General features: G+C 41.1%; 1 protein-coding gene across 4 annotated transcripts in view; it reads left to right on the top strand.

The window, feature by feature from the left end:
- Positions 1-14,731, top strand: part of acvr2aa (activin A receptor type 2Aa) — a 70,678-nt gene extending 55,947 nt beyond the window's left edge. For all 4 annotated transcript variants that reach the window (XM_017684478.2, XM_017684477.2, XM_017684476.2 and 1 more), the window contains 7 exons: positions 98-241; positions 1,450-1,593; positions 4,175-4,320; positions 5,143-5,257; positions 6,972-7,110; positions 8,357-8,487; positions 9,186-14,731. In XM_017684478.2, coding sequence (XP_017539967.1) covers positions 98-241; positions 1,450-1,593; positions 4,175-4,320; positions 5,143-5,257; positions 6,972-7,110; positions 8,357-8,487; positions 9,186-9,380 — 1,014 coding nt within the window. In that variant the 3' untranslated portion in view covers positions 9,381-14,731. The remainder of the gene's footprint in view (positions 1-97; positions 242-1,449; positions 1,594-4,174; positions 4,321-5,142; positions 5,258-6,971; positions 7,111-8,356; positions 8,488-9,185) is intronic.
- The last annotated feature ends 11,318 nt before the right edge of the window (positions 14,732-26,049 follow it).

Genomic DNA, 26,049 nt, shown 5'->3' with positions numbered 1-26,049 from the left:
GCCCATAACAGATGTGTTCCTGACACAGATAGCCAGTCCCACTGTATCCATAACTCCTCCCTGATTTCACACCTTCCGTTTTGCCCATGTCTTTCAGGACCCTGGCCCCATGCCTCCGTCGCCCATCCTCGGCCAGAAACCTCTGCAGTTGCTGGAGATCAAAGCCAGGGGTCGGTTCGGCTGCGTGTGGAAGGCTCAGCTGCTCAGTGACTATGTGGCAGTAAAGATCTTTCCCATTCAGGTGCGTGAAGGAGCTCTGGCCAAGGCTGGGGAATCAGCTTGCAAAGCTGCTGAGTTAATCTGCCGAGCTTATGCTCTCCGCGAGAGGCAGTTACCTAGCCAAGAGTGTAGCAGAGCTTCAGTGTCCGCAAGTGAACTCACGTGACAGCATGCCATCCTGTTCTATTGCACTTGCATTGCACCAGTTTCAGAAAAGCTCTATATTGCCATGTCCTTAAGCAGACTCTGGTGTGTAGTTAACCCTTAGAAATCGAGTTATTACTTTCATTTTGGCATATTATTCTAATATATTTTCATAATTTGTTGTTTCACATTGAATTACGTTAACATTCTTTTTCCATTCTATATAAACAGGTTCAAGTCTTTAGGTTTGACTTATTTCTGTTTGTTTCAATGTCAAGACTGTACAAGACTGCACACAACAATTTTTAATCAAATATCAGTTATTTTAAAGCATATTTTCTCTGCCTATGAACACGTGGCATCGTTTAAAAGCTTAGAAAAAAGAATGTTGAACATCAGCAGAATTTAACTGGAGTTCTTGATTTACTGAATTACAAGCGAGAAGCAGTTAAAATAGCACTAGGGATGCACCAATATGGGAATTATAGGCCGATGACAACATTTGATCATTTGCATGTACAGATCTGCAAATACCAATGCTGATACATAAACATTTATGAAATTTAGAAAGCCCAGAAAAACATAGTAGCCCAGTTGCCACCTAAACATTCTGCTCAATAAACAGCACAATAAACAGATCATCAAAAATCGGTCAAATCTAAACATATGTCTGATGCTAATAATATTATTTAAAGCAGGTATCTACCCGATATGGTTATCATCTTGCATCCCAAATAAAACCGCCATTGAGAAGTGTGACTTCTAAGGGGAAATCTTCAAAAAATACTGAAAAGCTTAATATCATTGCTATATTCATTAAGGCCAGACATGCTATTGGGTCTTAATCAGACGTTTAGACTGTAGACTGGCTTCATATACATCGTCTACTGTAAATGATTTAAAAAGGAAATTTTTAATTTAAGTGTGGTAATGTAACCGTTTCTCCTCCCTTGCTTTAATTTAATTTCTCTTAAGCTTCAGCCCCTGTAAAGTCCTTTTTGAACGCTTGATTGACCACACATCTTTTGGCTTTTGAAGTTTCACATTTAATGTTCTGGTTCAACACAATGCTGTTCTTCTTCCCAGGACAAACAGTCTTGGCAGAACGAGTACGAGATCTACAATCTGCCTGGTATGAGACATGAGAACATCCTCCACTTCATGGGTGCGGAGAAGAGAGGAGCCAACCTTGACATCGAGTTGTGGCTCATTACAGCCTACCATGAAAAGGTAGTAGCCTCAGATTGCATCAGTTTCTTAAAATTGTTGCTTTGCATCACTGGTGCTGGTTGGCATCCAAGAATTTGTGATGGAGAGGGAGTTACAGAGGTTAGATGCTGTAGTCTAAAACTGAAATGCTTCCACTGTTTAAAGTGATAGATTAGACTCTTACTACAAACATAGTCCCATATAGTTACTTCAGCTAATAAGTAATGCCCGGTTAACATTGTGCAGATTGAATGCATAATTGTCTTACACTTGCCTCAAAAGACATAATTTGGCTGCATGATACCATTTATGCATAAACAGTTTAATTACATAGCAGAATAAGTCTGAATAAAAAAATATATAAATATAAATCAAGGTAGAATGTTTGCACATAGCTAAAATCTCCAGTACTTGTTGCATTAGCCTTCGTAGCTCCAGTGCAGAACTAAAGAATCTAAATTCAGACAGTAAAACACTTGTGAGTTATATCATCTTCTACACTTCATGGTTTGATATAATTCAACATAAGCTGATCTCTATATTGTAACAATAATGTTTGTTCACTGTTAAGCATACTAGCATTGGTGGTTTAATCACTGCTTTACAATCAACTTTATAATGGTTTGGGGGCAGTCGTGGGCTGGAGGTTAGGGAACTGGCCCTGTGACCAGAAGGTCGCTGGTTCGATCCCCAGTGCCGACAGTCCATGACTGAGGTGTCCTTGAGCGAGACACCTAATCCCCAACTGCTCCCCGGGCGCGGTGGATTGGGCTGCCCACCGCTCCGGGCAAGTGTGCTCACTACTCCCTAGTGTGTGTGTATTCACTAGTGTGTATGTGGAGTTTCACTTCACAATTGGGTTAAATGCTTAGGTGGAATTTCCCTGTTTGTGGGATTAAAAAATTATCATTTCATTTATTATATATAATAATATAAATAATGTAACACCAGATAGCTGAAATAAGTATAAAAGAACAACTTTCATGAGCAACCTTAGTGCAAACCAGTAGTCCTTAGAAACTTGGCAAGTCAGTACAGCTCATTTAAAGCGAATTGTGCATTGTAGAGAAATTTACAGACTAGCTGCCAGGATGTAATGTTTACAGTGCAAAAATAGACATTTTATTTGCTTTTTCATGACCAGTGAACCTACATGAATGATAATATGTATTAATGATGGTAAAATAGTTGTAAATCTCTAGTTTTCTTTGTGGAGTTTTGTTCCTTACAATGCCCGGCATGAACCTCTCTGCCATGAATGTGAAAAAACAACATTTTAGGCCAAAAAACCTTTCTCAGAACTTTTGTAAAACAGTGTCTCAGGCATCAGGCAGTGTATTCAGAACCATTTCATATAATAGCTGTTCTGTGAGGGAGCTTTTAGACGTCTGGTTCCTGTCACCACCAGTATGAACAAAACTTTATTTTTCTAGAACTGAGCGGTTCACAAACCTCTTGTAATGACTCTGAATGCAAACATTTAGGAAAATGGGTAAAATTCCCCTTTAGCACATTTGAGTTCCCTGATCCAAGATTTGGTAGTGACACAGGTCAAATGTGATTTTTTTTTTTGTCAGAGGTTGGTAGCCAAAAACTACACTGACATGAACGTATTGTTACTAAAACGTAATGTAGAAATAAAAGTAGTAAGACGTAAACATACACATCTACACATACTATATAAAACACATCCAGCATGAGGATCATGTTATAATACATGTTTGTAAAATCAGTGGAATTCCCCTTTACTGTGGTGTACACTGTCTGTATCATAGACCGACACATAAAAAATGAAACGAATACAAACAGTTTAAACTGATAACTTGACATCACATTATCATGAATAAGATAAACACAGAGATGCTACTTTGCTTTGAAGGTCTGTTCTTAGTTCCCAGCCAATAGTGCACAACATTGAAAAAACTCCTTTTCATTCATATTGTGTTTGTGTAAGAAGCCTTATGTGATATTAAGCCGAATTCAGTGTAGCCTATGAAACATTTAGCTGTACAGACCTCCTTATCTGGATTACTGTCACAGACTCGAGGCTGAATGCTCACATCTGCCCTCTAGAGGTAGAGGATGGTAACTTGCATGAGAATCATAAATATTTAAAATTTAAAGTCCTTTTCCATTATGAAGGCATCCTTAATGAAACATGCATTAACGACTGAGACATAAAAACAAGCTACGATTTCAAAGGACACGTTTCGTCATTATGCCGTGATTAATGGCTGTAATTACAGAACACACCAGATCACATGCGGCTCACATTCAGAGCTGGTTTGCTCAGATGCAGATTAAGGTTGTTCCTGATTTAAAGTGACTCTGAGGATCACCGTTAACACTGCAGTTAACCATAAGACTGGATGCCCGATCTGTATCAGAGCACTAGTCCCATTGTTCTTGAATCGAGTCAGGTATTCCAGTTGGCATTCCTAAGCGGTTGCCACCTCCTACTCAATATTATGTTGTGGAGATCTTTGTGTTGTTGTGAATGGACGTGCGCCTAACAAATCCTTCCTCAGAGCCATTTAGAACCCTCTTAATGCTGCACAGGAAGCTGTTGCCTCACAGCCTCTCTTGTTTCTCTTTTCTCCAGGGCTCTCTGTCTGATTATCTGAAGGCCAATGTGGTAACGTGGAACGAGCTGTGCCACATTGCCCAGACCATGGCACGGGGTCTGGCGTACCTCCATGCTGACATCCCAGGCCTCAGAGATGGACACAAGCCTGCCATCGCCCACAGGTTACTACCCTTTGACCCTACCTCTCATATCAGCCCACATTAAGCCACTGGAGCTGGTTGGCTGTGTATAGCTTTTGACTACGCTTAGTTATAGTTTGAAGGTTTTATACATTATTTATTCATTCACTTCGAAAACAATTTCAGTTAGGTGGAAACTATCATTTTCCGTTTCACATGTTTTATTTAATAGTATCTCGAGTGTTCTAATATTCTGTGAAAAGGGTATTTAACTCTGGTTTTGGAGACCCACTGTTCAGCACAGTTTTATAATTGGCCATCTCTAAAAACACCTACTAATCCTGGCAATTAACAGAGGAGTTAAATTAGGTGTGTTTGAGCAAGAAAATCACCAAACTGTGCTGGTCACTGGTCCTCTAGGACTGTAGTTGAACTCTGTTCTATAAGAATAAGAAAATTAAGCACATCTCATCTTAATAACTTAATAAAAAAAATGTGGTGCTTTGATTATTATTATTATTTCTACTATTATTATTAGTAGTAGTAGTAGTAGTAGTAGTAGTATTAATATTATTGTTATATTTCTATAGAGAGTTGCATGAAAATGTGGAACTGGGGAATTCTGCCCAATCTGGCAGATTGCTGGCTCTTGAACAGAACTCTTTTTCACTATTGTCTAAAAATGAAAACCAAGGCCAAGAGTGGTGTTTTCGCATTGTGTAAAAAAAAAAGTGATGTAACAGCAATAAAATGTTCGTTTACATATGTTTTATTGTAAAACACGGCAAATATATTTCTGCTGGTGGCTGGTTTAGCGTGACCACTCTGTTTATTGTGTGTTTATGTCTGTGTGTGCACGTGCAGGGATGTTAAGAGTAAGAACGTGCTGCTGAAGGCTAACCTGACGGCCTGCGTTGCTGACTTTGGCCTGGCCCTGAGGTTCGAGGCCGGGAAGTCTGCCGGGGACACACACGGACAAGTGAGTTCTGACAGGAGGGGAGGGAACCGCAGCTGTTTGGCTGGCAGTAGTTCTACAGCTCAGCACAGAGAAAGAGCTACAGATGGTTGCTAGATTACACCACTGTGCTATGCGTGTAGGCGTTCTGTGTGAGGAATGTCAGTATGAGGAGCTTGGCTGTTTGCAGGTACGTTAGGGAGAACAGCCTCGCTCAGGCTGAAGCTACAGAAACTCACCTCCTCAGACCTTGCCACACAGCTTTGTTTGTTACTTGGGAAGCAGGTTCCTGCTTTTTCATGCTTTCTTATTAGCATCTGCATGAGTGTGAGTCAGCTCTCGGAGGAAAATAGTGACAAAAGATCAAATATACACAGTTTTCACCCAAACTTCAATTGTATTAGATCAGCTAAGACGTGTTTGGTGTTGGAAGTATGCTTTCTTAGTTTTGCCCTGCAGTGAGGCTGGTTTAGATAACAAGTTACTGGAGTTTACACCCTACGGCACTAACATCACATAAACTACATCTCTTTCTCGAGTGGTGAGCCTGATAGTACTTACTACTGTAGAATAGTTGTAGAGATCATTCCTTTTCTCCACTTTGTAGATGAGTTTCGTCTAATCCATTTTGATGTGGAATGGCAGAGCAACCTGTTGCAGCAGAAATAGAAATGGGACACCGAACTGCATCACGCTCTGCGGCTGGTGTAGATTTTTCAATTGTATTTATGTATTTAATTAACCTTTATTTGACCAGGAGACCCCCTGAGATTAAAATGTCTTTTTATAGGGAAACCTGGCCAAGGTAGCACACAGTTTCCAGTTGTAGGAATTATAAAATCAAGCATAACAAAACAGACGTGAGGCATTTTAAATAGAGCATTAAATAGAAAACGAATGAAGAACAGAAACGTAATACAAAATGATTGAGCATGTTGCGCATGTTGCACTCTGCGATTTCGGGGATCATCCAGTGTTGTGGAACCAACGGCGAACACTCTGAGGTTCACTGCTGATAAAAATCATGTTGTACAGTTATGACGGATTCACTGTTATCGAAGTGGAGAACGTAAGACACTTTCTGCTCAGGGGTCTCCATCTCCTTGCAGACTGAATGGAGCCATCTTCCACTGACAGAAACTCTATGTCCCCCTTTTTCAATTAGTATGTGATTGGTTCCTAGGCACCTCACAGTTGTAAAAGTGTGGTGCTTTAAAATTGGATGAATCTTTTTGAATCACTGCATGTTATGCTGTTGTCTGTGTCCCGGTGTTGTCTGTGCCTGTGTTCAGACAGCATTAAAAACTCATACTTAGCGGTATCCAGTTAAGATCAGATTGCCATAGCTGCAGGTGCGATTGAAGACCAATAGTCTTATTTATGTGGACAAATGTGTGTGTTGCATAGCTAAAAACGGTAGTAGCAGTTAACATGACGCCTGAATTTTGTCACCGCTTTTGCTCGGTTGTATAAAATTATAAAAATGTCTGTAAAACTGTCAGAAATTACTCACGATCACTTAAAATGAGTGACTGTGCAGACGTTTGTGTTTTTCCTGCTCTAATACCCCTGACCCTGCTCAGAGAGAGTTTGATAATTACCTGCTAAGTTGAATCAGGTGTGCTGAAGCAGGGAAAATGCAAAAGAAAAAACATACAGTATATTGAACCATTACAGTATAGAGCACTTAATTCTACATGTGCTTATGCTTTGTTTGTTCACTGCTCTTTGTCTGCAGGTGGGAACCAGGCGCTACATGGCTCCTGAGGTGTTGGAAGGGGCAATCAATTTCCAGCGAGATGCGTTCCTCAGGATAGACATGTACGCCGTGGGCCTCGTGCTGTGGGAACTGGCCTCCCGCTGCACCGCTGCCGACGGTAAGAACAGTGAATAACTGTTTATGGGGACCAGTTAGCGTAGTTCATTCACACAGTGCTAACTGGCCCCTGTCAGCATTTGTTCATCATTCCCATTCCCTTTAACTCTGTCATACCTTTTAGCTTGTGTTACATTTACGGCATTTGGCTGACGCTCTTATCCAGAGCGACTTACAACTTGATCATTTTACACAGGGAGGACAAGGCGGTGTTAGGAATCTTGCCCAAGGACCCTTATTGGTATAGTGTAGGGTGTTTACCCAGGTGGGGATTGAACCCCAGTCTACAGCGTAGAAGGCAGAGGTGTTAACCACTACACTAACCAACCACCCTACAGGTGTTCTACAGAGAAACAGAGAAAAGTGGATTAAAAGGCACATTTTGCTGCAGTATTAAAGGGGTAGAGCATTACAGGGAGAACTGAAGACTAACAAGGTTTGCCATTAAGACTAACAAGGTGTAGAGCAACATGATTGAAGGCAGACTGCTTCTCTTTGGTTGACAAGGTTTGGATGAGGTAGGCATTGTTAACACGTTGTTACAGGATTTTCCGTCACCTTATTCTTCAGTAGAGACGAAGGTGTGGCCTTCGAAGGTGCATGAAGGTGCATTACACTTTGCTTTACCTTTTCTGAGCTGCTATAATAACCAAACTCTAATGAACTCTGTCAGTTTAAATCTTTTACTTGTCTTGAAATTTGACCTAGACTCACCTTTTTTTCTGCAAATGAAATTTTGGACCTTTATGCTGCTTTAAAGAATGATTGAACTGACTTTTCCCATTTCTTTTCTTTAAAATGATACCAAAGAGAACCCTACACAGTGCTGTGAATGTTAACCAGACAGGAGGCCCTTTTTCCAAAAATCTATTATTTATTAGTGTTTTTTATTTTAAACTGGTCTTTCAAAGCAGTCTGATCCTGTGTCATGGATTATCTTGTCAAATACTCATTATTACAGTATTATTACAAATACAGTATTGCTAAAACTGAAAAATCACAGTCAGTATCACAATTTACTGTCATAGGCAGTATATCACTGGACATCTATCTATCTGTCTCCTGGACTTTAAATCTCCTCGCTTAGCTCTTCCCTGCAGTGACCCTAATAAATCTTTCAAATCAGTGTCACACTTTCATGTAAAATACCTGCCGCTATCAAAACCAATAAAAGCCCAAACTGAAAGCTGAGACCTCTGGACTGTGTGAGATGTGGAGGAATAACCACCTGCTTGTTGTCCTGGCAGGCCCAGTGGACGAGTACATGCTGCCGTTCGAGGAGGAGGTGGGCCAGCACCCCACCCTGGAGGACATGCAGGAGGTGGTGGTCCATAAAAAGTTGCGTCCCACTCTGCGGGAGTGCTGGCAGAAACATCCCGTGAGTTCTCAACCACAGAGCAGTTGTTATTATTAATCACTCTGTGGCTGATTCTACAGAAACGTTTATTCGCTCTCACTTTTCTGTTCTTGCTTTCTTTTCTTTCTTTCTTCCTTTGTTTGTTACTGACCTTCTCATGTCTACGCGTTCTTCTTTTCTCTATTACTGTTGTTTTGTTGAGTTTTTTTCTTTGTATTTGATTTTTTTCTCTGTCTATTAACTGATCCACGTTCATTGTCTTTCTCTCCTTGGTTCATTTTTTGGTTCTTACTGTCATTCATTGTTTTTTTCTTTCTTTGTCTCTTCCTGTTGTTCTATTTTTTTCGACGTCTTTTTATTTTTGTTCTTTTTATTTCTTTGTCTTTCTTTCTCGTTTTGCTTCTTTGTGCCATTTTTATGGATATAATTCAATTTTGTTTCTTTATTCGTTCTTTTTGTCTATTCTGTTCTTTTTCTTGCATTCTTATCTTTCGGTTATGGCTGTTCTTCTTCTGCCTTTTTTTTTTTTTGTTTCTTTCTTCACTATCCTTTCTTTCTTCCGTCTGTGGTCCAATCATTTTCTTTGTTTCTTTGCTTCTCTTTCTCTTGCTGTCATTCATTTCGTCTTTCTTTTTTTGTCTGTATTGTTCTTTCTTTCCTGTTTCTTCTTTCTTTTCCTTTCTCACTTTATTCTTTCTTTCTTTGTCTCCCACTGTCAGGGTCTCTCCATGCTGTGTGAGACGATAGAGGAGTGTTGGGACCACGAGGCTGAGGCGCGTCTCTCTGCGGGCTGCGTGGAGGAGCGCGTGGTTCAGATGCATCGACAGACCAGCATCTCCGGGCCAGAGGAGATCGTCACCGTTGTCACCATGGTGACCAATGTGGACTTTCCTCCCAAGGAGTCCAGCCTATGACTAGCGGAGAACACCATGTGAATCACGTGGGCGCAAACAAAAACCCTTCAGAGACGGGCCTGGGACCGGAAACTAAAGTTCTGGACATGGAAAAGCTCGAGTCATCCTGGTGATTGTACTGTATATACTGTTGGTCGAGTTTTTACCAGCGGTGGATTTTCCTGCAGAATTCGGGCCGATACCGGTTTGCAGCTACACTACATGTTTGTGCGTATGTGTGTGTTTGAGTGAGTGAAGATATCTCGAGGCCTTCTGGAAAGGACAGACGGATTTTTATCCAGCACGAGGCCCTCATGCAGGACACACCTTTTAGCAAACGAACTACGTCAAAAAATGAAGCTGATGTTTCTCTTTTTTTCTTTTTCAGCAGGACAAGAGAAAAAGAGAGAGAGAAATCACTTTTTCTCTGAGAATACAGGGAGAAAAAGAACCAGAGACTCCTTGCATCATTTCAGTGTAAAAAAAACAAACAAAAAGAAAGAAAAAAAGAAAAAAGGGCAACATTGCTTTCTAAAAAAACACATTCGATGTGTTTGAATGAATGACTTTTGCAATGCCAATACGAAACAGCTTCTGAATGTCTAGTGTGTCGCTGCTGTAAATATATCAACCGAGAGGGTGAACACATTAACCGGCGGCGGTTTTTGTATCTCTGGATTTTCCTCCCAGCGTTTCTGTCAAAATAACCACCAACCTCTCTCGACAAGGTATACCTCAGTTTCTCATCCTAATAACAAGTTTGTTTTGTAACACTATATAAAGAAAAAATATGAAGCTTTCCGTCGACCTGCACTGGGCGCAGAAGCTTTTTACATACGGGGGAAAAAAAATACTTTTTTTTTTTTTTTATACAACAGATTATGCCAAGAAAATATGGCCATTCATAAACCAGTGTTTTCTTCTGCCTTCTTTCTATTACTTTATGTCTTTTCTGTGTTGCCCTGGTGTTTAGAATGTGATTTTTTTAAGCATTGTGACAAATGGTTTGTTGAATCAGTTTTAGACTTTTATCAGCACCTGTTGAGAAGAAAATCCCTGAAAAATATGAATTCTGTGAAAATATGAAAGCACTTACCAGTATAGGTTTGCAGTGTCCTCACAGCAATCGACATATGTGCATGCCTTGTATTTTTTTTCTTTCTCTTGTGCGTGAAACCCCGTGAGCAGTCGTCAAACCCCACCCCATCCCACCACTACTTTTTTCTATTTTTTTTTCTTTTCTTTTAATCATTTCGTTCGCTGTATTCAATCAGGGTATCGCTCTTTTTCTATTTTTTTTTTTTTTTCTTCTTCATTTACTGGAATTTGATCTCGGTCTTCTGTGATCAGTGTCTGCTGAACCCATCCTCCCAAGCAGAGGTTCTCCTCAACAATCCCGGACCAGCTTCCTTTACTGGAACCCTGACCCTGACCACAATATGTGAAAAACTAGCCTTAGACAAGCGGCTAGCGCTAAATTTCACAACAACTACAGTTAACTGTCTCTTAAGTACGTCTCAGGAAGCCCGCTGCCACCTTCCCCTTTTTGAGCTTTTCTCCTCTGGTGCCATTCTGGTGGTCCGTGTTGTATCGTGTATGCAAGAGGCCTTCATAACACCTTACTCATTCTGTTCTACTACGGTGATATCATAAGCTGGACTTAACCTTTTCAAGCACCACAACCTTGAAGCCTGATATGTTGCTGGTTCCAAGGCTAGTCTTGTGAATTTGCTTCAAGAAAGGGTTTATGTTGAATATATGACTCCTAGATGAAGATCAGTGAGTCATGCTGATCTTATTATGCTGTTATGTACGTTTTTTTTTTTTTTTTTTCTTTACACAAAAACTGCACAGAAGTATTATCCTGATAATATGCTGGTGTTATGAGGACCTGACAAATATCGTCTTCATCAGTTCAGTACTTTTCATTAACAGTGAGTCCTAACAGTGGTCCTTCTGCTACTCTTAAGCTGCTAATAGGATTCAGGCTTTTTGTCGTTTCTTAAGCTATGCGTCACAGCCCTTCTCGAAGCATCGAGGTCCGTATGACTGTATGCAATCAACCTCTTTCAGCCGAAGTGTGCTCTCGACTGTAGCATTTTCAGTCCGCTGATGTTTGCACATGCCGTTTTTCATCGCCGACCTTCTCAGCTCCGGCTGGTATGGATGTGGTCCGTAAGGACAGGTGCCAACTCATGCCGTCCTATATAGGAGCGCTTGGGAAGAATGTAGAGGCTTCTTCACGTTGTTATCGTTGGCAAACCCGAGATAAACGATCGATAGAGCCATTATAGCTCTTTTTCGTTATTAGCTACGGAACAATCCAGCAATATTTTTTCCTGCTTCTGTTCAAATGGTAATGCAAGGGGATGGCAATAGTTATCTAAAGCTTAATACGATTGTAATTTGTTTTGTGACACGTAGGAACCAAAACAGCTTACTTTTATTATGATCTCAGCCGGGACGGACAGCTTTTTCACAATCACTAGCCGTGATGTGTTTTTCAAGCTTTTCCTCACTTTGTCAGAGATAATCGAGGCGGTCAGAAAGTTCCCACTTAATGAAATCTCGTAAGTTGCTAATTACATACTACATAATGTAATTATACATGATATGAGTGCGGCGTTAGCAGTGCTTGATTGCATGAGTTCCATTTGCAATTGCGCAGTCCGCAGTGGCACAGGAGTGTACTGAGCCACCACTTACTCCTACCTTGATGGAGATTCTAGTGCCGAATGCAATAAACAGGGCCAGCTAGCATGACCCTCTTTTGCAAAGTGCTAACTGGCTATTAGCTTTCAGCTATGTCAGAGTTGGCACTTTTAGGCTGATGTATTCATTCATTCACATCCTTCATGTGAGTGAACTCCATGTCTTTGCTCAGTTTGGCTGTGTTCACACTAGATAATTCGGATTCTTTTCAATTTTTATAAATTGGTTTTTAGATCAGGTGGTCAGTGCTAGAACCACAGTAATACAGCAACCAGGTCCAGTTTGATCAGTTTGAAAATAACAGTGTGGAGAGTTAGCCTAGAAGATGATGCCTAGAATCATGTTGACCATCACATTGGTCGATTACATCAGATACCAGTGACAAGTGGCAAATCATCTGGGGGTTCACACTAAAACTGGTCTGTAAAAATAGGATGTGGACAGACTTGTGCGTTCAGACAATGACATTTTCTGGAATAGGTTCACTGGTTGCTGTATTAATGTAGGCATGATGTTGTCATGGTAAGAGCTGCCTAGAAACATGTTTACAATAAATGAGATGTGATGTCAAGTAAAAGATGCGCCACAAAAAATCGGAGCGTTCAGACTAAAGCTAGACTTCAGATTCGGATATGCAGTACCATGATAGTATGTAGTAATGTAATACAGCAACCAATGTAGCTGTTCCAGAAAATGACCAAGTCCAATTTGATCAGTTTGAAGCTAACAGTGTGCAGAGTTAGTCCTGACTTAGAATCCCATGAACTACAGTATATAGTCGCTGTCCAAAGAAAAATAAGTACCTCCAAAATAGCAACTTTACAGGAGAGGGCAAAAGCACTCTTACCTTTCAGTGCAGGTTAATGTAATGCCAATGAGGTTTAATTACAATTGATTTTAGAGCGTTTCCTCCATTCCCCATGAAATCTTCACACAACGTAAAGGACAACTGGTGTGTTGAAATTATGTAGAAAAATAAAAATCGACAAAAATAGAGATACATGTTTTGTTTGGACATCAACGATATATAATGTCAGATATGAGTTCTGACATCATCTGAGCGTTTTCACCAAAACTGGTCTGAAAAAACAGGATTTGGACAGGTGCAGTAGCTGCTGTATCAGTGTAGACATGACGTTGTCATGGTCAGTGCTGCCTTACCACGTTTACCACAATGAATGAGGTGTGATGTCAAATAAAAGATGCACCACAAAAAATCGGAGTGTTCCCATTAAAGCTAGACTTCAGTTAGAATTCAGTTATGCAAATAAATCGGTTTTGTTTTATCCGTGTGAACACAGCCTTTGCATTCACTCTCAGCCAGGAAACAAGTCTTCAGTCCACAGGCAAATGTGGGAAAGAAACTTAAGAGTAGCCGTCATTCGCTGTAGCTTCCATTCATGTCCGTCCCACACAGCTGTCCTTCTACGTCTCGCTCAAGAGAGGGTCTTCAGTGTTATTGTGGTTAATTGGGCCTGGTATTCAGAATGTATCAACAGTATGAGTGGAGTTTTCACAGCTAACTTAACCATATCCATGTTCTAGATCCTGTTGAAAGGTAGATTGAGAGTGCTGGCCCTGGATTCTCTGCTAGCTTTAAACTCTAAAGTCAGTATGAGTGGTTTGTTAGTGGCTCCTCTGGCTGCTCAGTTTGGTCAACAGGCACAGGCCCTGTTGACCTCTTTGCTTCTGATTCAAAGTCTGGGTTTTTCTCTCATGAATCATTTGTCAGGTCATGTGGAAGCATGAAATAACCCTTTAACATACTCTCTGCCCTTAAAACACAAGCCAAACCACCACCTCCATCACCATCACGTCCTCCTCCACCTTTCCAAACACCCTTTCCATACGTTGGCAGAAGACTGGATTGAAGGTGCACCGTGTGTATATATGAATAATGTTTTAGATTGTGGAAAAATAGCATGAGGTTGTTTTTTTTTATGGTCTCAAAAGCAAAAAAAAATGGTTTAAAAAAAGAGAAAAAAAATCCTTTATTAATATTATGGGAAAAAAAATATTTTACCGTTGTTTATTTTGTATATCTGTATTTTAGGTTGTTTTATTAATTTATGTCACGGCCCAAACGAGTTATTTTTATTCTCGATAAAATTTTCTTCGAAATTTTGCTCTATTTATAAAACTGGTCAGAAGAAACACTAAAAAAAGAAAAAGTAAAAAAAAATAATAATAAATAAATAAATAAATTAGCAGATCGATCTATCCTTTACCTCAGACTTCCCGGGTCACTCTCAACGTTAAAAGAACAAGCGGTGTAGCACGACAGATAACATGGTGCAAACGTTGTGAAAACTTTTACTGGGAATTGACCAGCAGGTTCTCTCACCTTCTTCTTCTTCTTCTTTTTCTTCTTCTTTTTCTGCTTTTTTTTCTGGCAAACAAGACGCTCTTTGTGGTTTTTAGTGACAGTATTTGCTCACCACGATGCCGTCGAGTGAATGTCACCATTGTACCAAAACTGGCCGTCTTGGGTGCAGGCAACTGTATTACGACCTTAACGCCGGACATGCCATTTGAGTTTCTCCTCTAAAGTATTTAATGAAACATATTCAGGGCCTGGTTGGAAGTAATTGTTACATATTGTACAGATGAAAATTTTATGCTACTACTCCCTTCAAATAAAGTATAGTGACTGCTCTTGACTCCGTGTGGTCCATCTGTAAGTGTCAGTGCTGTTGTCGGTCAGTTCCCTTCTATACAGTCACCGTCCACTTTATCATTAACATCACCTCGTACTTCCACTGGTCCGCCACTTGCCTCCTAGCTTTGCTGTACGCTCTTAAAATCAAGCATTCTTTAGTGAAGGCGGTGGTTCATATAGAACCACGAGTTCTGTATACACTCACTGGCCACTTTATTAGGTACACTTTGCTAGTAAAAGGTTGGACCCCTTTTGCCTTTAGAACTGCCTTAAATCTTCATGCCATACTTTCAACAAGGTGTTGGAAACGTTCCTCAGAGATTTTGGTTGGTTACTTGAGTTCCTCTTGCCTTTCTATCATCTGGAACCAGTCTGCCCATTTTCCTCTGACCTCTCACATCAACAAGGCATTTTCGTCCACACAACTGACCGCTCACTGGATATTTCCTCTTTTTCGGACCGTTCTCTGTAAACCCTAGAGATGGCTGTGCGTGAAAATCCCAGCAGATCAGCAGTTTCTGAAATACTCAGACCAGCCCGTCTGGCACCAACAACCACGCCACGTTCAAAGTCCCTTAAATCCCCTTTCTTCCCCGTTCTGATGCTCGGTCTGCACTTCAGCAAGTTGTCTTGACCACCTCTACATGCCTAAATGCACTGAGTTGCTGCCGTGTGGCTGATTAGCTATTTGTGTTATCAAGCAATTGAACAGCCTACTAAAGTGGCCGAAACTACCTAATAAAGTGGCCGGTGAGTGTAGAACCATTTCATGGTTAAATGGTCCTTTGCATTTTGAAGTCATATGCAAAAGAAAACCATCATGCCAAGAACCATTTTACCATGAAACAGTTCCATTTAGAACTCGTGGTTCCAAATAGATCCGTTGCTGTGAAAGCGTTCATCATATTGATGGAAAACGTGCATGAATGTGCTATATACAGTTCTATATAGAACCTACAGCACAGTCTTCATCAGTCCACATGCAAGGAACCATGAAGGCAGTGGCTCAATTTAGAACCATGAGTTCTGTATATTTCATGCTTAAATGGCTCTTTTCATGGTGAAGTGGTTCCTCAGATTGTTGGAGAACCTATTTGAAAGTGATTCTATCCAGGGCCAAAAAGGGTTCTTCTATTATTACAAGCTTGACATTGTAACAATAGAACCTTTTTTTTAATCATCAATCTGAAGAACCATTTCATCATGCAAACCCTTTAAGCATGAAACCGTTCTATGCAGAGCATATGGTTCCAAATAGAACCACTGACATGAAAGGGTTCTTCAGATTGATGGAAAATATGCATGAATGTGCTATAGACGGTTCTATTCATAACCTTTTCAAAAAGGGTTCTTCTATTGTTAGAAGTTTGACACCATAACAACAGAAGAACCCGCTTTGGGTGCTATACTGACCCTTTTCAAAAGGTTCTATATATAACCATCTACAGCACAATCTCCATCAATCTCAAGAACCCTTTCATGATCCAAAGAACCCTTTAATCATGGATAGGGTTCTATGAATGTTCATGGTTCTATATAGAAAGAAGTACATTGAAACACCATCTTTGTCAAGTGTGTACACTTGCTGACCACTAATCAACACAGCGGGCAGTGCGGTACTTTCTGTTGATGCACAAATTTGTGTTAGCCACCTTATATCCCTTCATCAGTGGTCAGTTTCTGTGTGGTCAGTCAGTGGTCACTTTTCACAGTACAGTAGTGCCATTGGTGTATTTAAAAGCCCCAGTAACACTGCATTCATACCAGTACTGCATACATTACCACGCCGTTACCATGTCACTATCTCCTTGGTGTGCTCTAAATAATCCACCAGCCAAACGGGGTCTTATGGTGGTCCCATTTCATTGATGGCCGAGGCTACAAAGTGGCCCAAATGGTAGATGTACCTGATAAAATGGCCAATCAGTGTAGGCACAAAGCAGGTACACCTAATAAAATAGTCACTCTAAACTGGTCAGGCATAACATCATGACCACCTCCTTGTTTCTACGCTCACTGTCCATTTTATCAGCTCCACTTACTGTATAGCTGCACTTTGTAGTTCTACAGTTACAGACTGTAGTCCATCTGTTTCTCTGATACTTTGTTACCCTCTTTTACCCTGTTCTTCAGTGGTCAGGACCCCCATGGACCCTCACAGAGCAGGTACTATTTGGGGGTTTGGTCATTCTCAGAACTGCAGTAACACTGATGTGATGGTGGTGTGTTAGTGCGTGTTGTGCTGGTGTGAGTGGATCAGACACAGCAGTGCTGCTGGAGTTTTTACACCTCTGTGTCACTGCTGGACTGAGAAAAGTCCACCAACCAAAAATCCAGCCAACAGCGTCCTGTGACACCTGATGAAGGGCTAGAGGATGACCAACACAAACTGTGCAGCAGCAGATGAGCTGTCGTCTCTGACTTTACATCTACAAGGTGGACTGACAAGGTAGGAGTGTCTAATAGAGTGGACAGTGAGTGGACACAGTGTTTAAAAACTCCAGCAGCACTGCTGTGTCTGATCCCCTCGTATCTGAGCAACACACACTAACACACCACCAGTGTCACTGCAGTGCTGAGAATGATCCACCACTCAAATAGCACCTGCTCTGTGAGGGTCCATGGGGTCCTGACCACTGAAGAACAGAGAAAAAGGGGTAACAAAGTATCAGAGAAACAGATGGACTACGGTCTGTAACTGTAGAACTACAAAGTGCTCCTATACAGTAAGTGGAGCTGAAAAAATGGACAATGAGCGTAGAAACAAGGAGGTGGTCATAATGTTATGCTTATGTTTAATCTCACATGTGCAGTGCCTAAATGCACCACTAGGTGTCAGCATTTCTGTCACACTTAATTAGATCACTGATTAAATGTCAGTCTGAGACGAAGTCCCCAGCAGAGCCACCACCGCTATACAGCCACGCACGCAAGGCCTAATAAACCTGTGCATCTGTATTCATTACCGCAGCTGATGCGATTGCTCAGCTTCCCGGCCTTGGCAGCAGTTCAGATGTAGACGCGTGTGACGTGCAGCACCACAAATCCTTCATGAAGTGCTCACTGCTTTGCATGCATGATTACTGTGCAGTGCTTTCTCTACACTTCCCTGAACGTGCCACTGATGGGTCCCTGTAGTCGTCAGAGATGCCTTGAAAATACTGCAACTCAATGAGCAGAACGTGGATTAGACAGTGACATTCAAATGGGTCGGATTTATTTCCCCACAGCGAATGTACAGAGAAACTGGGGCGGGGGGTGGGATGGGGGGGGGTACAACGCCCACAAACAGCTCCCCCATGACAAACTGAACTTGCTCTCACACAACTCAACAAAAGCATTCTAACATTATTACATTATTATTATTATTATTATTATTACAGTATTGTATTTTAGGTTCATTTTACATACTACTATTTACTATTACTATATTGCTATTTATTAATTTAATTTGATCATTTTTATTATAGCAGTATTATTATTATTGTTGTTGTTGTTTAACCGATAATAGTGTTAATAACAATTATTGTATTGTTTTAATGCAATTATATTAGTTACTTTTTATTATTGTTGTATTATTATAGTCCTTGATTTTTTTTTTCGGACCTGATTATTAAACATTTTTTTTTAACTTGAACAGGGGTCCTTTTGGTATATGTTACCTTGAGGCAACATTGTGTGACAATGGGAAGAAACGATATAGACCCCTGTTCCCTGATGACTTTCAGTCTGAACGCAGACTGAAGACTCATCTTTTTACACAGCACTTAAATGAGCACTGAACTATAAGCTGCACTTATTTTATTTATTGTATTGTATCTTATAGTTATTGTATTGCATTGAATGGCACAGAGTTCTGCCAAGTTTCTTTTTCTCTTGGTGTCTGCAGTGACATTTGTTTCTAGCAGTATCTGAGCTCAGGACTGTCTTTTTCTCTAAGCTATTGGTAACTAGCAAAGATACTTTCTCTAGATTGACAAAGCACTTCTTGTAAGTCGCTCTGGATAAGAGCGTCTGCTAAATGCTGTAAATGTATATGTAAATGTAAATGATGTGGTGAGACCTGGCTTGTGAGTGGCTAAATCCATTCCACTGTCACACAATGTTGCTTCTAGGCAACAAACATATTTTGGCAAATTCTTATAACAAAAAAAAAATGTTGCTGAATTAAAAATTTTTTTAATGTGCCCACAAAGAGACAGTATGACCAAGTACATGCTTTTTATTCACTTACTCGAGCTCTTTCCATTGTTGTTAGTACTACTGTTGTCTTTAAATATGGGTAATGTTATTGTAAAGTGAGGAAAATGACTTTGTTGCCCTGAGGCAACATCGTGCAATAGAGGGTTAAGTTCATCTTCAGTTTGTAATAACTGTTATTATTTGTAATTATTATTAGTAGTAGTGGTAGTAATAGTCTTGGTGGTATTGTTAGTATTACTAGTATTAAATTTTAACAAATATTTTTATTATTATTTGTGTTGTGGTTATAATTATATCAAAAATGTAATACTATTGTTGCCCTTTTCTATGTGCACTTCAGTTTCACTTTGGTTTCAAGCAGCTGAAGTGAAGCATGAAGGTTTCACTGTGCAAGTAACTCTGGACATGAGTAGCCTATTTATATTCCTGTTTTTACGCAGAGGCCGGCCAGGTACAGCTGAACGCCTCAATTCCCCAAATGGGACTTCACTACAAATTCCGAAATTGCCTGCCCTGAATTTCAACTGGCCACTTCCCTCCAAGCGGCTGAACTTTGCTTAGGGACACTGGAGACTGGACTTTTACTGCCTTTGATTTATTATGTGGGAGTGCTTCCTAAAACCACCACGGCTTACGCTTCACAGTATGACGTCCAGCTTGGTGAAATACGACCAAAGCCTGGTCAGCATGAATAGCAGAGGAACATTCTGTTGTGGGCTAAATCATTAATGAGCATTTTACAGCAGCCGTTATTGAACCAGGGGCTGCAGGGGGGCCACTAATAGGACCACAGAAAAATCTCCAAAGTTGTATCTCCACTTAATCATTTTTAATTTTGTCAGGTTGTTGAATTTGCTTTGTCATATCTAAAAAATTGTGTTTGTTTATAAGTAGTAGATGTTATTCAAGGGCCCAGATTATGGAGAATTACAGTTGCAATAAAAGAGCTTGATGTAGTATATAAACACTAGATGTTAGTAAGTTAGTGTAGCACTAAAAGCTAAAGAAGAAAACTTCAGACACTTGACTGACTATATTTTGGTTACGTTGGGGCAACTGTTCATTTACTGTGATGGATGTGCTATTAAGAAAAGTTGAGCTCATGGCATGTTAAATAATCTATGTAAGTTTTGGGGATTTGGAGACCTCACTGGTGGAAATGTGTAATTGCACAATGTGTGGAAGAACATTGCATAACATGGATTGTGCTTCTGGCCCCTTCCCCGAGTGGATGAATTTGATGATTGAAAGAGAATTCAGGAAGAACTCAGTCAAAACTTGGTGAAGGACATGTCTTCTGAGGATTAGAGTGATTATTTAGTATTGTCATCATACACTGTATTACCAAAAGTCTTCACTCAACCATCCAAATCATTGAATTCAGGTGTTCCAAGCACTTCCATGGTCACAGGTGTACAAAACCAAGCACCTAGGCCTGCAGACTGCTTCTACAGACATTAGTGAAAGAATTGGTCACTATCAGGAGCTCAGTGAATACCAGCGTAGTACCATGATCGGACGCCACCTGTGTAGTGTCCAGTCATGAAATTTCCTCACTACTAAATATTCCACAGTCAACTGTCAGTTGTATTACAACAATGTGGAAGCGATTGAGAACGACAGCAACTAATGTGAGTTGACTCCACAGGAGTGACTAATCACGCTTCTCCATCTGGCAATCCGATGAATGAGTCTGGGTTTGTCGGTTGCCAGGAGAACGGTACTTCTGACTGCATTGTGCCAAGTTTGGTGGGGGGGGGATTATTGTGTAGGATTGTTTTTCAGCAGTTGCTGTCGGCCCCTTAGTTCCAGTGAAAGCAACTCTTAATGCTTCAGCACCAAGAGATTTCAGACAATTTCATGCTCCGGACTTTGCGAGAACAGTTTGGGGACGGTCCCTTCTTGTTCCAACATGACTGCACACCAGTGCACAAAGCAAGATCCATAAAGACATGGATGAGCGAGTTTGGAGTGGAAGAACTTGACTGGCCTGCACAGAGTCCTGACCTCAACCCAATAGATCATCTTTGGGATGAATTAGAGCGGAGACTGTGAGCCAGGCCTTCTTGTCCAACATCAGTGTCTGACCTCACAAATGTACTTCTGGAAGAACGGTCAAAAATTCCCATAAACACACACCATAAACCTAAACCTTGTGGAAAGCCTTCCCAGAAGAATTGAAGCTGTTATAGCTGCAAAGGGTGGGCCGCCATCATATTAAACCCTATGGATTAAGAATGGGATGTCACAAGTTCATATGCGTGTGAAGACAGACGAGTGAATACTTTTGGCAATATAGTGTATCTTCATCAGAATAATGTTGATTTTGCTTTTACACGTAAACATTGAGCCAGACGTTGTTTTTGAGCCTGTACGTGTGACGTTAATATGTAGAGACGTACGCTGTGGTCCGAAAAACTCTCAATCTAATTCCCGGCCCGACTCTGAAATCATTTGAGGCTTCACAAGGCGACTCATGCAGCCCACACCCACCATATTTTCGCCTGTTTTCATTTCTTCTGACTCAGTAATGAGTTGCAGCTTTAAAGAGCAGAGAGCAGTCGAAGCTGCAGAGGCATATGGTGAATGGTGAATGAACACAATGTACAGTTCAGCCTGAAAACTTCTGCCACTCAGTTTGGATGTGTGGATCCTTTGGAAACCTGCAGTGATACATTTGCTTCCTGACAGCCAGGAACACCATGACATTTAAATCTTCCAATTTCCACTCCAGTAACTTTACTACAGATTGTCACCACTGCAGCATGAATGGGTGGGGCTTAGTGGGCAATGTAGTGGGCAGTGGTGAACAGTAACGAAGTAAATGTAATTCATTACCGACTTACTACTTTCACTCCACCACATTTCAAAGTCATACATCTGACTTTTTACTCTTCTACATTTTGAGAAATCTGTGGTTCCTTTTGGTTTCTGTGTGAAAAACATAACATTAAAACAAAAGAAGCGCAAAGCCAGAGCACCAATCAGGGCCCAGCGGTCACTTTGTTTAAAGCTGGTTTTGACCTGTTGGTCATACCGACCCAGTGCAGCACACGGTTCAACGTCAGCGCAGCAGCGTAAAACTTTGGGAGAGTCTGTTCAACATAAATGATGAACTAACCTAACTTTGTGTAAATAGAGCACAATATAGAAATATGTCCACATATGCAGTCGAGACTGACGCGGCTTTTTTCTGAATTTCTACAAACACCATTTCATTTTATAGTAAATGAGTTTGGGCTGGTTTATGTTTATGAACAGACGCCTACAGATCAACATAGTAAAGGAGCTCATCTGTGATCCTGAGTTTAAAGCCAAACTTAAACTTGGAACTAAGTTGTAAATAAATATGAAACTGAAACTTTGCTTGTGTGTAAAAAGTGATTTCAGAGCCACTCGGTTCTCCCTGGAAACTGTTTACCTTCAGTGTTTTGTGCTTCTGATAATTTTAATAGACGTCAGCGTCACTAATTAATGACGTTCTATTAAAAGACTGGTTTACCAAGAGAGACGCTGGAGGACCTTCACCTGAAATGAGTTCATGAAGCCAGTCTGGTTATAAAAATGATAACAGGACATCAGAGCCAGAATTACTCTTTTAGTACTTTTACTTTTGATACTTAAGTACATTTGAAGGCAAATACTTTAGTACTTTTACTCAAGTGGAGGTCTAAAGGGAAGAACTTCTACTTTTACTGCAGGAATATTTTACCTTGGGTGTCTCAACTTTAACTCAAGTACATGATTTGTGTACTTCGTCCACCACTTCTAGTGGGCTAAGTGGCAAGTGATATGGAAATGTGCTCATGGTTGTGACATCACAGCCACAGTTCATTCAAAAGGGGCAGCTTATTTTTCACATATGGATGGTATAAGCTGGGTATGTCAGATTAGATTTGAGTAAGGAAACAGAATTTCAATTAAATATACCCTTTAAATGTCTTTGCTTGGTGCGCTGCATCGCCGTGGTCATCTTTAGGTGGTCGATTTTTTTGCACGAAGAATGAATCTGTGCACTCTCTTATTACACAGTCTTCTCGGTCCACAGAGACCGATGTCAGCGGCTTCGATTCCATGAACTTTTCCATGCGTGCTCGGCATCAGATGACTCATCCGCGGCAGGAAGCGTGCAGCAGGCATGATTCACACCGCCTGTAATGCACTCTGAGTGGCCTACACTTGATTTCCTCCTCGCGTTTCGTTCTAGCTTTCAGGCAGTAGAATGGGGGTGGGGGAATGTTGGGGGTGGAGGGGTGGGTGGGTGTGTGGGTGGGTGGTTGGGGGGGGTAGAAAAGCAACTGGACAGGAAAAGAAGTCGAGGTGTGAAATGTCATGGTTGTTTCGTGGGGCCACTGAAACTCTGGCTTTAGACTGTGTATTTCAGTGCAGAGCTTTTTCTCCCCAAGGTCAAACGTCCTGTCTCCGTTATTATAGAGCCGTGGCCCTCACCTTCAGCGGTCATGAAAGCCTTGGATCAAAGCTGGAAAATGAAATTGCGGCCAAGGGGCAAGTTTGACTTTGCTTCTTGGAAGATGCCTCAGTAATCCTCTTCCATTCGTTCAGCATTCTGAGAGGAATAAGGCTAATGCTTTGCTAATTAGCCTGCTTAAAAAGGAAATTCCACAGATTTTTGCACATTTCTGTGTCAGTAATTGAAATGTAAACAGTCATTCAGAGTGCTTTGGCGTGAAATGGTTCAATGTAGAGGCTCTTTCTTTACAGTGGTGGTGATGGGAACCAGGGGTCGCCATGTCTACAGCACAAGTAGAACTGTTTTATTTACTATCCAAAACCACCAGTGACCCTACACGTGCCGTCTGGGCTTTTTCAATTGGATGTGAATGATGGTACAATACTGTAAATCCGAGAAAATACGTTTTCTTTGGGACTATTTTGCTTTGTACCTCTCATCCATGAATAGAGTTTCAGAAATACATTTTAACATCAAAACATAAACGTCATAAAATGACTAAAAAACAGTGTATCAGGCAGTGAATTCATGTCATAAGTTTCTGTGAGGGAGCTTTTAGAGGAGGACATCTGGTTCCTATCACCACCACTGTGAATGATTCTGACACATCTCAGCCCTTTAATTGTGCAGAAATTGATTATGTAGAAAGTTAAAACTCCCTTTTATCTGAAGTCAAACTCACTTTTCAAAGCAATTGTTGCTACTTAATTTGATGTAAGCTAGTGGTTGTCAACCTGTGGGACATGCCCCCCCCCTGATCCCTGAAAGGCTCAGTCGTTCAAAAGTAAAGGATGGGGTGAGGTTCACCACTTTGTGAACAACTGCATGAGCAAATAGTCCAACAGTTTAAGAACAACGTTTCTCAACATGCAAGTGCAAGGAATTTAGGGATTTCATCATCTACAGTCCATAATATCATCAAAAGATTCAGAGAATCTGGAGAAATCTCTGCAAGTAAGCGGCAAGGCAGGAAACCAACATTGAATGCCCGTTACCTTTGATCCCTCAGGCGTCACTGCATTAAAAACCGACATCATTCTGTAATGGATATTACCACATGGGCTCAGGAACACTTCAGAAAACCACTGTCAGTGAACTCAGTTCATCACTCTATCTACAAGTGCATGTTAAAACTCTGCCATGCAAAGTGAAAGCCACATATCAACACCACCCAGAAACGCCGCCGGCTTCTCTGAGTCCACATTTCAAATTGTTTTTGGAAATCATGGACGTCGTGTCCTCCAAGCCAAAGAGGAACAGGACTGTCTGGATTGTTATCAGCGCAAAGTTCAAAAGCCAGCATCTCTGATGGTTTGGGGGTGTGTCAGTGCCCATGGCATGGGTAACCTGCACATCTGTGAAGGCACCATTAATGCTGAAAGGTACATACAGGTTTTGGAGCAACATCTGCTGCCATCCAAGCAGCGTCTTTTTCAGGGACGTCCTGCTTATTTCAGCAAGACAATGCCAAGCCACATTCTGCACGTGTTACAACAGCGTGCCTTCGTAGTAAAAGAGTGCAGGTACTAGACTGGCCTGCCTGCAGTCCAGACCCGTCTCCCATTGAAAACGTGTGACGCATTATGAGCGCAAAATACGACAACGGAGACCCCGGACTGTTGAGCAACTGAAGTTGTACATCAAGCAAGAATGGGAAAGAATTCCACCTACAAAGCTTCAACAATTAGTGTCCTCAGTTCCCAAACGCTTACTGACTGTTGTTAAAAGGAAAGATGATGTAACACAGTGGTAAACATGCCCCTGTCCCAACTTCTTTGGAACGTGTTGCAGGCATCAAATTTAAAATGTGTGAATATTTGCAAAAAACAATAAAGTTTATCCGTTTGAACATTAAATATCGTGTCTTTGTAGTGTATTCAGTTGAATATAGGTTGAAAAGGATTTGCAAATCATTGTATTCTGTTTTTACTTATGTTTTACACAACGTCCCAACTTCATTGGAATTGGGGTTGTATTTTATTGTTCTGTTTTAAAACATTAAGCAATGAAAAGGTAAAAATATGTGGAAAAACCTATTTAAAGTACGCAATTGGACCTCAGTACAACTTAAAAATATCATTCCAGTGGATTATTGCACAGTTATGTTATCTGACTAAAGGTACTTAGGACACACCCCAGTAACAAGAGGGGTACTGCCCCAATGACAGCTCAGTACCTTTTCCTCTGGCTGATGTGTGATGTGATGTATGTCTGCAAGTGCGGGCTAAAAGACAAAAGAGTATATAATAAAGAAAGTATACAGGTTTCAAATTGAGATTTTAAAAATAGAGTTTACTTTACAAATACTGTAACTAACTGCTGTAGGCTGAGTGGGTGGAGGTTTGTAAATGGTGACATCACATCCTCCATCCATTTTCTAAGCTGCTTCTCCGTCAGGGTCGCGGGGGGGGTGCTGGAGCCTATCCCAGCAGTCTTCGGGCAGAAGGCAGGATACACCCTGCACAGGTCGCCAGTCCATCACAGGGCAGGGGCAATTTAGCACGTCCAATTGGCCCGACTGCATGTCTTTGGACTGTGGGAGGAAACCGGAAAACCCGGAGGAAACCCACGCAGACAAGGGGAGAACATGCAAACTCCACACAGAGAGGACCCCGGCCGGGGAATCGAACCCAGGCCCTCCTCGC

Source organism: Pygocentrus nattereri, chromosome 6 (assembly GCF_015220715.1).
Source record: "Pygocentrus nattereri isolate fPygNat1 chromosome 6, fPygNat1.pri, whole genome shotgun sequence".
In the NCBI taxonomy this organism is placed as follows: domain Eukaryota; kingdom Metazoa; phylum Chordata; class Actinopteri; order Characiformes; family Serrasalmidae; genus Pygocentrus; species Pygocentrus nattereri.
The sequence above is the reverse complement of the archived record's forward strand: the minus strand, read 5'-3'. Positions and strand labels throughout refer to the sequence as shown.